Source organism: Diceros bicornis, chromosome 17 (genome assembly GCF_020826845.1).
Source record: "Diceros bicornis minor isolate mBicDic1 chromosome 17, mDicBic1.mat.cur, whole genome shotgun sequence".
In the NCBI taxonomy this organism is placed as follows: domain Eukaryota; kingdom Metazoa; phylum Chordata; class Mammalia; order Perissodactyla; family Rhinocerotidae; genus Diceros; species Diceros bicornis.
The window spans coordinates 30,215,012-30,227,741 of record NC_080756.1 but is presented as its reverse complement, the minus strand read 5'-3'; the positions used below and the strand labels follow the sequence as shown (position 1 = coordinate 30,227,741).

At 37.3% G+C, this 12,730-nt stretch overlaps 1 protein-coding gene across 1 annotated transcript in view; it reads right to left on the bottom strand.

Annotated features, from left to right (window-relative positions):
• The window catches only part of LOC131415757 (vitamin D3 hydroxylase-associated protein-like), a 41,538-nt gene extending 34,160 nt beyond the window's left edge, over window positions 1-7,378 (bottom strand). The window contains exons 1-3 of the mRNA XM_058557575.1: window positions 6,977-7,378; window positions 3,600-3,713; window positions 2,547-2,690 (exon numbers count right to left, since the gene is read on the bottom strand). Of these exons, the coding sequence (XP_058413558.1) occupies window positions 2,547-2,690; window positions 3,600-3,713; window positions 6,977-7,207 (489 nt within the window). The 5' untranslated portion in view covers window positions 7,208-7,378. The remainder of the gene's footprint in view (window positions 1-2,546; window positions 2,691-3,599; window positions 3,714-6,976) is intronic.
• Window positions 7,379-12,730: the final 5,352 nt, after the last annotated feature.

Below are 12,730 nucleotides of genomic sequence, written 5' to 3'. Positions count from 1 at the left end.
TGAACATTAAAGATGATTGTATCTTTTTTACTTAGTTACTATGACCATGTAAAAATTATTCTAGACATGACATGGAAAATGTTGCTTCAGGCTGTGATTATTCTCTCTCCTGAAGGTCATTTAGTTTGGAGTTTTCATGCAGGGACAATACCAAAGGTGAGAATCCTCTCTTGGTCCTACTGCTACTACTGCTTTACTACTGCTGTTACTCCTACCAGCCGATATGTGATTACTTGTTAGAAACCAGACACTGTTCTTAGCACTTTTCATGTGTGTTAAATCTTTGAAGTCAAACAATTATTCTATAAATAGGTGTGGTTATTTTCTGTGTTTCCAAAGCATGGAGAAGTTAAGAAACTTACATAAGGTCACATAGATGGCGTTAGAGTGGAATTTGAACCCAGGCAATTGACACAATACCCTTAACTATCACGCTATTTACTTAACAAGATAGGAGCATGAGAATTTTACACTGCACTAACGATCTGCTGAATCATCATTCTCTCAATTACCCTCAGGTTAAGCACTAAGTGTCCAATATTTAGTTTTATGAATATTCTAGTCCTGACTTAGCTTATAGATATGAGAGCTCAGAGAATAGATATTGAGCAAGCAGAAATCATGCCGTCTTGTATGTACTGTGTCGTATACTGTGGAATACGGTGGAAACAGATTTCACAATCTCTATTTAAAGAATTTATTAGGGAAAATGAAACTCATACAAAACAGAGGAGGCATATACAATTAGGCTGTAGTACAGTCATAAACTTCGCACTCCTCTAGCTTCAAGCACCATTTTTCCTTAATTTATTCGAGAAATTGACCAGGTATAGAGGCGTGAAGACAATATATGCTTCTTGTCCTTTAATATCCTATAGTCTGTGTGAGAAGATGGCATGTTCTCTTTCTCTACTAAGAGGCAGAAACTTGTTGCAGGATAGGTGGCAATTAAGGTTGTCTTATACGATTTTCCATTTGTTGTGTATGTGAATCTTATTTTTTCTACAAAATATCTTCACTTAGGTAGAGACCATGACAAAGGCTTCATAAATAAGACGGAATTTCTCTTTAAGATCAGCTTAAAGAACACAGAGGATTTGTTTCGTTCAAACAGGTAATGTCAGACTGAAATCACAAAGCAACCAAAGAGAAGGAAAGGGTATCTCACTTAGAAAACTGGGAATATTTCCGTTTAGCTGAGGCAAAGGAATATGCAAAAGGTGTATGCCTGGAAAGGTAGGTTGAAGTAAGGTTGTAGAGGATCTTGATTTCTAATCGAAAAGCATGAAGTTTGGGGTACAAAGGAAGATGTTTGAGGGGAAAATGGTATACTGTTTTAGTCAGACACCAAAGAGAGCTTTGTGTTCACCTTCCCCTCTAAGCCACCTTCTGCGAACAGAAAAAAGAGAAATCCAGATTTTTTTTCCACTGGGAATCCTGTTAAGGTTCTGCTTCATATTCTTCACACTCGGCCAAGTATTCTAGAAGATGTCTTCAAATAAATTGTGGTTATGATTCTTTGATTTCTACATTAGATGGTACCTAGAGAAGAATCTATTCATAGGACTACCCTTCAATCTAGAAATGCACCATTTAACACAGAAATGCCATTTCCGGTCATTTGTCCAAGGCAATGATTCTCAAAGTGATCCATTGACTTCTCTAGGTCCCCAAGAGTCTTACAGGGAGTTGGTGAGGTAAAAACTATTTTCATGATAATATCAAAATGTCATTTGTCTTTTGTTTTGTGCTGATATTTGCACTAATGGTCAAAAGCAAGGGGTGCATAAAATAGCTAATATCCTACCATTAATCAAGGCAATGGCACCAAACTATATTAGTCATTATATTCTTCACAGCCACACACTGGCAGCTAAAAAAAATTTTTTTTAACAATAACTTTAGGAGAATACAAGGGTCCTGACCAAAAAGTCTGAGAAGCACTGATGCAAAGAAATGATTATGTGAGTGGAGAAAGAAAAGGAACAACAAAAGAAAAAGAAAAAAGGAAGCAATCTACACATCCATCAGTAGGAGTTTCATTACGTAAATTATGACATATTCAAATAATGGGATACTCTGGAGTCACTTCAAAGGATGAAATATTCCTATAAGTGTTTGCATGGAAAGGTGTTCACAATACATTTTAGTTCAAACCACAGACTGAGGAACAGAAGTGTAACCACATTTATTTGTATATATACGAAATTATACATATATTTTTTTTATTATTTTTTTTAATTTTCTGTTTATTGCAGTAACATTGGTTTATAACATTGTAAAAATTTCAGAATAACAACAATAAACAAACACATAGGGACAGAGATTGGATTGGTCGAAATTATACATATAAATGCATAAAAATAAAAAGATCTGGTTCTCTTGGGTTAGTAAATTGGTTGTAGAAAAAAACTTAATTTTATACATTTATATTTGTTTGATTTTTTCATTTAATATAATTGATAAAAAATATATAATCAACAGAATAATAAAGGAATTTCCATTTGTGGGAGGAGGGGATCTCTTGAGGAAGAATGGAGCCTCACCTTGTAATCAAAGTGCTCCTTCAAGCTGACGGGAACTCCATAGAGAAGTCCCTTTTCTTTTCCCTTAGGAAGTTCCTTAAGCTGCTCTTCGCAGTCTGGAATAAAGTCTGTTAGGCAGTTCAGCTCTTTGTTTACCTTTAGTGCCTTTTCATCAATATCCACAGAGGGAACAAGAAAATAACATTAAAACACCCAGGAACAAGGAGTTCAAGAGACAATTACATCCACCATATCTCCTCTTGAATAGTGAATTTTTCATTTCACAAAATTATAGTTTGGGAAGAGCTCTAGAGGGTATTCAGGAAAGCCATGAATAATCCCTCATAACCGGTCATTTGTAGTCTCTCTCAAAATCTCCATTGGGCAATAACGAATGTGTTTTATCCCAAGATGACCCATTAGAATTTCTGACATCAACAAATATCACTTATTTATATTAAAGCCAGTATCTACTTCCTTATATCTACTCCTCAGTTAATTTTCAATCAAAATAAATTTTCAAAAATTTAAGAAATAATCTACAGACTTTTTAAATGCATAGCAAACTGTTTTTCTTCATCCAAGGTCTTTTTTTTTTTTTTTTTTGCTGAGGAAGATTTGCCCTGAGCTAACATCTGTGCCAGTCTTCTCTATTTTGCATGTGGGTCACCACCACAGCATGGCTGCCAATGAGTGGTGTAGGTCCACGCCTGGGAACCAATGTGGGCCGCCAGAGCGGAATGCACCAAACTTAACAAGTAGGCCATGGGGCCAGCCCACCCTAAGGTCACTTTTAAGGTTAAATCTTTTATAGAAAATGTCTATTTTCCTTATAGTATATTTTTTCAATCTCCAGTTGAATCCTTAAAATGTCCCCCATAGATCTTATGTCTAGGCATTTACTAATGTTTTCTCTCTTCTGTAAACCATCTCTTCATCTGAAGTACTACTCTAGTAAGAGCCAGACCCTTATACTTAGAACCACCAGTAATTGCTGAGGTTTCCTCTCATCTAGATAACCAGGTTTCCCTTCACAAGCTTTGTCAATCACAGTTTCACTCACATGACCCTTACCTGCTCCATGTAGGTGTAGAGGACGTTTTCTGGGCTCAAGGCACCTTCCCGGAGCTTCTCACTCAGTTCCAGCAGTGACAGAGAGAGGATGGACTCAGGCTGGATATCTGCATGCTATAGGAAAATGAAAAAATAGAATGAGACATTACAGTGGAAGAAGCAATCATTCACTAGTCCACCAAATATTAAATCTTTGCTAAATAAATATTAAGTATAAAACACTAAGCTGTATTTTGTGGGAAAAACCCAGGAAAGATAGGCCCCTTCCCTCAAGGACTTTGCAATCTATTGTCGGAAAAACATGTACACTTTCACAGATAAATGAAATGTGTGTTTTTCTAAGCCAAATACAAAAACCAAGAAGTATATACAGAAGTAAATACTTTTAAGTAGATAAGTAATAATAAACTAATTAGTAGTCATTCATAATGCATAGGTTAAGGAGTAATATAGAAAGGAAAAATTCCAAATGAAATCACTGTTTGTTATTAGCTTCTTTTGAACCCCAAATGCTCTGTGGAACCCCTTGAGCTGGGCATATGTAGTCAAGCCTCCTTGGTGAAGTTGCTTCCTTGGACACTCCTTCCCAGCATCCTCCTGGCTCTTGAGCTTCAATATTTTACTTCATGGAAGGCAAGAAGGGTCAGAGTGGCAAATCCAAGAAAGACCTAGAAGGACACATTTCTTCCTAAGGCCTAGCACAGAGTCTTTTTTGTTTCTTGTTTTAAATTTAATATGTAATCACTTTACTTCAACGATCTGTCAGCAGTAACACTGACATATTTTGCAAATATACAATACAGAGTGTGGCCTCACATGACTGCTGTCAAATGACACGCAGTACAATTCGACTTTTCCTTGTCACAACAACATCCTTCAAACAGCAAGACAGAGAATGCCTTCCCAGGGCCAGAGAACCCTCCAAAGTTAAGACTGAGAACGGGGTAGCATAACTTTCCTCTAAGAATAGAATGTGCCACTTACGTATACCAGAGAGTCTGTGTCAGAAATATACATTGTATAAGGTTATGTTAAAATAGATACAATTGACACTAAAATGATCAATGGTAGGTAAAAGAAATTACATTCCAGTTACTAATGGAAAAAATATTTTGAAGATTCTATCCCCCCAATTATAAATGCATTACCCATAAGACTAACAACCAGTGTTACACAGCCATTTCATATTTACTTTAGAAACTTTTATTCATATATACTTGTTCTCTACTGAGGCAAAAGTCCAAAGGAAATTGATTAACTACAGCTGGAGGAATGTAGCATTAATATCAGTAAGTTAAAAAATTTCCCATAAAGAAAATAACTAGCAAATGAGCTCTAGAAAAAATGGATGATATTGAGGCCTATTTATAAAGAACCCTACTCACTGTTACAGGTGAAAAGATACAAGTATCTTCTTTCCAGCTCTAATTCCTGATTGCTGCTTTAAGGGAAGTGATATCATTGACAAATCAACATTTATTTCTACAGGTGTTCCCCAGTTTCCTCTATATGTCAAATATTTATGTGATGAAGTAATTATGAAATCAGTAACATTGGTACCTTTAGATAGAGGTGGAATTACAAATAGACAGCTGGTCACATTTAACACACATGATTTCAAGAGCCTCAGACAGACTTTTTGATTTACCAATGGAACTTTAGACAACTTGCAATATTTAAAGTTCCACAATGTAATATAAACTTTCTTTAAGTAGTCATTCTCTGGTAAAATACAAATGCCTCTAGAGACAGCTCCCTTAAACTTAATGAATCACTTATTCCTCAGTGTTAATAGGGGTGGTAATTTCTGCCAAACAAATTTTCAGGATAGGCGAAAAGAAAGAGCGTCAATGAGTGTCTGGGAATGGCATTCCGAGGATCCCAGGAAAATAGAGGGATTTAAGGGCACAAAAAAAGAGCAGTGGTGCTCCAAAACGAGCTATACTTATATCAAACTCCAGGGTGATGTTGTTAAAAAATAACATAATTTCCTGGCTACCCTTCTGCAAACGTAACAAAGGCCTAGCAGAGGATGAACATTTACTGGAGGAAAAAATTTCTATAGCTTTCTTAATCTTCTACATAAGAAATATCTTGGGGCATAAGTAATTCCTCATAGGTATCATTCCTTTTTTCCCTAATATTTTTACCTCTTCGTCTTTATACTTCTTATCTAATCTTCTTAATTGCTAATTTTTATAATGAACCTCTATCCATTAAAACAACTTCTTGTTTTTTCCAGATGAACGTCCAAAGGTTACAGGGACTTAATAATTAACTAACGGGATTCCAGTATGGCTTCTCTTCTTCCACCTGTACAGTGACCTACCTCGTAAACTGCCAGATGGAAGCAATAGCTGGCCTGTATCCCGTGTAAGCATAACTTGTTATTACTGGCACTTTATCTTGCAGTGAGCGAGAAAAGGAGAAGGAAGGGATTTCTTGAGATTTCAGGTCCAAGTTTCCACAAGAGAAAATAATCTTAAGACATTTCTAAAATATGCAGCAATTAAAGATTCTCCTCTATTTCTATTCACTTACATTGGAACTGAAGTAAATAAAGTTAATGATGTCTAAAAGATTATGAGCACAGGATCTAGAGTCAGACAAGTTGAACTTGTCAGCCTGAAGCTTGTCACTCACAATCTGAATGACTTTTGGCAAGTTACTTAACCTCCCTGCCCCCAGTTATATCATCTGAAACAAGGGACTTATATTAATATCTACCTCATAGGTTGTTGTATCAAATTAAATTATATATTTGTGTGTGTGTGTGTCTACATCCTGACGACTAGGAGCAAGTGGTAAAGGAGTCACTTGTCTGTTTGGTAAATGCTGATCCAGTGATCATTTTTTCTGAAGTACATAGAAGCTACCTTCCCAAGGCTAACCTATCTGTACTCTAGCCACATTAGCTGTCTTTCACTTTCTGGACTATCCTAGACTTCATTCTACCTCAGGGCCTTTGCCCATGCTCTGCCTGGAATGATTTTCCTCCACCACTCTCATTAATTCTATGACACCCTCCAACCACTAAATGACCCATCTACTTATCTTCTACATCTTCTTTGAGTTTTTCCTCAAAGAAGAGCCCTCTCGGACTCCCTAGACTATATCAGTCTCCCCACTGTTAGTATGAACTTGAAAGCCTCTCTCATTCCTTCATGCATTATTGCAATTTGTATCTATAGATTTATTATGTGATTGTTTGAATCGTATCTGTCTCTCTCTCAAAACTAAGCTCCATTGAGGAACTGTGTTGGTTTTGCTCAGCCTGTACACCTAGAAGCTCCTGTACTGACCGACCCAAGTAAGAGCTACACAAACGTTTGCTGAATGAGTAAATGATTGAATGGACATATAAGCTTGAAACGCACCTTATGCTTGAAGCGGTGCACTGCAGTCTTCATCTGCTCCAGCAAACGTGCTCTCTGCTCCTGGGCCTTGGCAATCTTCTTCCGAAGTTGTCTCCTTAAGAGCCATTTCCGCAGCAGGATGCCAGCTCCACAGCCACAGAGGATAGCTGTAATGACTAGGCCATCCAGTTTCATGGTGGGCAAGAGCTGTGTCAGCCTTTCATACCCCAACATATCCTGAATCCCTTGCATGTTTCAGGGGGACACAGGATTTGCCAGAGAATAGAGCACCTTCTGGGGACGAGAACTCTCTCCCACCCCTAAGTTTATTTCTTAGTTGGTCAATCATTAACCCTCGCGCAAACTTGAAGGGTGAGTGTTCTGTCCAAATATTTTCATAGCAATTTGTTATGTCTTGTAAGCAAACAGTTGGGAAATAGGCTAAATGTTCTCAATTGAGTAAAGTTTAAAAATTATCAAAATCTGTACTCTAAAATAGTGTGTAGGTATGTAATTGTTCTTTATAAAAACCTGTAAGAATATGGGGATTGAATATAATGTGTGAAGTTTTAAAATGTTTCTCATAGAGCAGTATATGTAGTATTATCCTAATTTTGTAAAATAAAAATATATACATGTGTTTTTGACACAGATGTAAGAGAGAGAGAAAGTAGAAATTTCAGAATAGAAAATAGAGAGAGAGGAGAGCAAGAGAAAGAAAGAAAGAGAAAGAAATATTCTTTCGAAGCAAATACCCAGCAATCTCATCATACCTTGGTGAGTAGCAAATTTCCCCATGGAAACCAATTGTTGGAATATGATAAACTTCATAAACACTGTACACTTAGGCTACACTAAATTTATGAAAATAAAGTTATATTTTCAATAGTAAATTAACCTTATCTTACTGTAAGTTTTCTACTTTATAAACTTTTTACTTTTTTTTAACTTTGACTCTTGTAAAACACTTAGTTTAAAACACATTATACAGCTATACAAACATATTTTCTTTCTTTATATCTGTATTCTATAAGCTTTCTTCTATTTTTAAAATTTTTCTTTGTTTTTTTTTACTTTTTGAACTTTTTTGTTAAAAACTAAAACACAAACACACACATCAGCCTAGGCCTACACTGGGTCAGGGCCATCAAAATCACTGTCTTTCACCTCCACATCTTGTCCCACTGGAAGGTCTTCAGGGGCAATAACACGCATGGAGCTGTCATCTCCTGTGATAACAATACCTTCTTCTGGAATGCCTCCTGAAGGACCTGCCCAAGGCTCTTCTTGAGGAAGTGTTTAGCCAGGACATATTCATTCAGAAACACGTCCATGGTGGTTTGCTTGGTTTGATTCTTTTATTATCATAGATTTGCTTAAAAGCAGATAATGCAACATAAACATTCCTCTTTATTAATGAAAATCTTTTGGTGTTGGAGTCCATGGTTTCAAATTTTTTAAGGGGCTTGTTGAGGTCTGCAAAAGTTTCTGCTAAACCCTTCACTGTGAATTTTCTTGGAGGTTCCTCCTTTTCTTCTCCTGCAGTTTCCTTTTTTCTTGGCTCTTCTTCAGCTATGCTTTCCTGCTCCAGTTCCAACAATGCCTCATTAGTCAATTCCTCAGGAACCACCTCTAGGAGCTCCTCAATGTCATCCCCATCCACACCCAGGTTAAAGTTGTTTGCCTTCTCAACCACGGGCTTGTTGAATTTTGCAAGCTCCTAATCCTTGGCAAATCCTTTGAAGTCATGGATGAGCCTCTTGAATGTCTTCTTCCAAATGCCATTCATAAACTCCTTGGTGATATCACCCCAAGCCCAAGCAAGGTTCTTGATGTAGTCATAGATGCTGTAATCTTTCCAGAATTGCTTCAGTGTCTTCTCGGTGTCTTCCTCAGTTGAAGCAATAGCCTGGGCAAAGGTCCTCCTCAGGTAGTAGGACTTCAAAGTTGCTATAACTCCTTGATCCATTGGTTGTATCAAAGAGAAGGTGTTTGGAGGGAGAAACACCACTTTGATCTTCAGATGAAGATTACCAGTAAAAGGAGGATATCTGGGAGCATTATCAACAATAAGCAAATCTTGAAAGATATATTATTATCCAAACAGTACTTCTCCATTTCACTGGCACAGCAATTCAGGATGGCGTCTTGGAAGAGGAGCTGGGCCATCCATGACTTCTGATTGCTCCTATAATTCACTGCAGTGTGTGCTTATTGATATGCTTGAAGGCTCTGAGCTTCTTACTGTGCCAAATCACAAAGGGTTTCAATTATAGACTGCAACATTTCCCCCAAGCAAGACTGTTACCCAATCCTTAAAAGCCTTGAAACCTGGCATTTACTTGCCTCCTTATGAATGAAAGTGTTTTCAGGCATTTGTTTCTGGAATAGGGGTGTTTGATTCATATTGAATATTTGCTCTGGCAAGTGATTTTCCCCCACAATCAACTTATCTAGAGTTTCCAAAAATTCTTCAGCTGCCTTCACATCAGCACTAGCAGACTCACCACTCACTTTCACATTATGTTATGAATAACGATTCTTGAGTCATTTAAACAAACCAGAATTAGCAGTAAATTCAACATCATAGTTGGGTCCAGCCTTTTCTTTCGACACTGTATGCAAGCAAAGTTTTTGCTTTGGGAGTGACCATCATGGTGCTGAAAAGGATACACTTTTGTGTCTGTTCTCTAATCCAGGTCATTAGAAGTTTCTCCATGTCTGATATAGACCCTTCTCGAATTTTACTAAGGGAAGAGAGCTCTGAACCCTTAGGCAGTCAGCCAACACCATAGCAATTAATGGAAAGGAAGCCAATGAAGCAAGCCAGGAGTGAGGAGAGGGGCTTGAGATGAAGCTGGAGGCGTGGGATGGAAATTATGTCACACAGGACCTTCTAGGTCCTATTGAGGCTTTTGGACTTATTTCAAAGGACAATGGGATGCCATCAAGTTTTAAGTAGGAGAGTGATATAATAAAATTTGCTTTTCAAGAGGTTCATTATTGTCAATGTGTCAGTAAAGTCTTAAGAGGAGAGCAAAAATCAAAGGAGGGTGACCAGTGAGGAGACTTTTATAGTAATCATTAATTTAATTAATAACAATCAGAATAAGAATTTCATTTCATTCTGGTAAAATTTTCTCCTTTCCATTCATTATACCAACACCAAAGGCTATTTGGGATGCAACTATAAATGTTTACACGCATACTGAGTTTATTTCATTTTTTCAATCAAGAAATATTTTTTCATGTTATGTACCAAACATTATGTAGAAAATCACAAAGGTAAGTGACTCTGAGGTTCTGCCTGGAAAGAAAGGTCTTGATGTGCTGAAAGACTTAGACATGTACAAAACTAACTATGAAATAATGTGACTACCTTGGAGGATGAATAATTGATATGGGAGAGAGAGAAGAAAGAAATTCAACTCTACGACCATATTGATCCATCTTTCATCTCTTTCATTTACAAAATCTTTTTGAAAAGTAAATCAATGATGGGAGTTCTCAATTATGGTACAGTTTTGCAGAAAATATTGTTTTTACATCCTACGGTTATCATTTGCTAGTTCCATTGTGGTTGCTGGGGGCGAGGATCGAGTTTCTATGCAGGGGAGGAGTATGAGTTCATGTGTGTTTGTGTTCATTTTGTGTGGTGTTGAGCATCAATGTGTTTCACTTCTTTCACAAAACCAGTATTGTTCACTTTAATTGCCCATGGATAAAACATTCTACAATTGCTATTGAATCTTAAAAGCAATCCTTTTCATAAAGATTCACTTTTATCTTGTGGGCAAAGTCAAGTCATATAAACTCAAATGATTTTTTACAGAGTTTGTTATTTACATTTACTTCTGCGCTCGAAGACGGAGAGTATACATACAGAGAAGTGCCCTGGGTACAGAGCCCCGGGGCATGCCAACACAGCGGTCAAGCCGTAGAGATCACCAAAAGAACAGCCTAGAGGAGCAGAAGGTAGTAGGGAAATAAAATATTCTTGAAGCTGTGACAAGAAAATGTTTCCCAAAGGAGGAAGTGGCAAATTGTGTCAAATGCTGCCGAAAATAAGGATGAAAAAGAGTAGCGACCACTGCTTGCTGATGTGAAGGTCCTCGGTGATATTGGGAAGAACAGCCTCTGCGAGTGGCCGCCGGAGTGAGTTGACCTAATCAGAAGAGGCGAAGAAGTGGAGAACCTATGGTGATGGTTTTAACAAAGTTTTCCTGTAAATATGGAGTGGGTAAATGAAGCAGGAGAGAGAGACGGTATGAGAGAGCTTTTTATCCTCAAAAGGAGATTCAACAACATATTTGTAAAGTAATAATAATAACAGTAGTAATAATAAAGAAGAAAAAGAAGGTGGCGGAGGAGGAAGACAAGAAGGAAGAGGAGAAAGGTAACATTTACTGAGCGCTTCCTGTGCCCTAGACACTGCTCTAAGAATTTCACAGGCATTATTTAATGTCATCCTAATTACATCGCATGATGTACATACTATTATTAGCCCCTTTTACAGATGGGGAAAGTGAAACTCAGAGAACTTCAGTTGAATGCTCTACAAAGCTAATAGTTCAGTTAATTGGTCTATTCAGGTAGAAATAAGGGAAGCAAGGGTCAAACAAGGCAGGGTCTCTTCAGTGCCCACTGCTGAGCCACTATGTTATATTCTTTTGTAGAAAAGGGGGAGAAATGGATATTTCAAGAGAAAGAAGAGGGAGTGCTCAGTCATTGACAGGAGGCTTAATCAACTGTAAATCTTTACAGAAGTAAGAAAGTAAAGGGTGCAGAGCATCAGTAACAAGGCGGCCCTGGAACATGAGCAAGGTCCCCGTATTTTATAGGGACTCAAGAGCCAGCAGACAGAATATGTAGAAGTGCAGGTAGGATGGTAGACAGAGTGAGAGCAAGACACGGGAGTTCTTAACTCTTTTCCCAATGACACATAAATTAAAGTCGTGAGTGAAGAGGGAGGAGGAGCAGAGAAAGAAGCATCAAGGAGAGGAAAGCAGAAAAAAATGACATACTATTGCTTTCTTAAAGATAACTTTACTACAAGCTACTGTAGCTTCAACACAGAAAATCTATAGATAACAAAAACAAGAATAAAAGAATTATTTCTAATCCAGCTGTCCAGAGAAAACCACTAATTTCCACTCTTCTTTCTATGTGTTTTATATAATTGAATGGTACATATAATTTTTGTAATCTGCCTTTCTCATGTAACAACATAATGCCCATTTTCTCTTTCCATTAAGTATTCTTCTGCACCATGATTAATAAAGGTGTTCCATTGTGTTGGTGTACAATACACTTTCAACTAATCTAACAGTTCTAGATGTTTAGATTATTTTCATTCTTTTGCTATTTGAAACAATGAACCTCCTCATAGGTAAACAGTAAGGATCATTTTGAGAGTGGGAAAGTGGTCATACTAGGGAGGTATAGTAGAATTTTGTGACTCAAAGTGTGCACTTGAAGCTTAGGAGCATGAATTTAAATAAAACAAGTAAGCAGTTTTGAACTTTTCTTTTGCAATTCTCAGCTACACAGTATTTGCACAGATAATTGTGTTTAATTTGGATTATGATTTAGTTAGATGAGAGCAAGAAAGGAGGAGGGAGGAGGGAAGAGAGAGGGTTTAAAATGAAGTGATGATAGACCACAGGTATTATGCTGAATGAAGAAGGAGATGAACTTATTTGGTAGGTAGGAAAAGAAGGGAAGAGTCATGTTGGTGGAGGTCTTGATAAGGCAGATGAATGGCCAGAGAGGGGG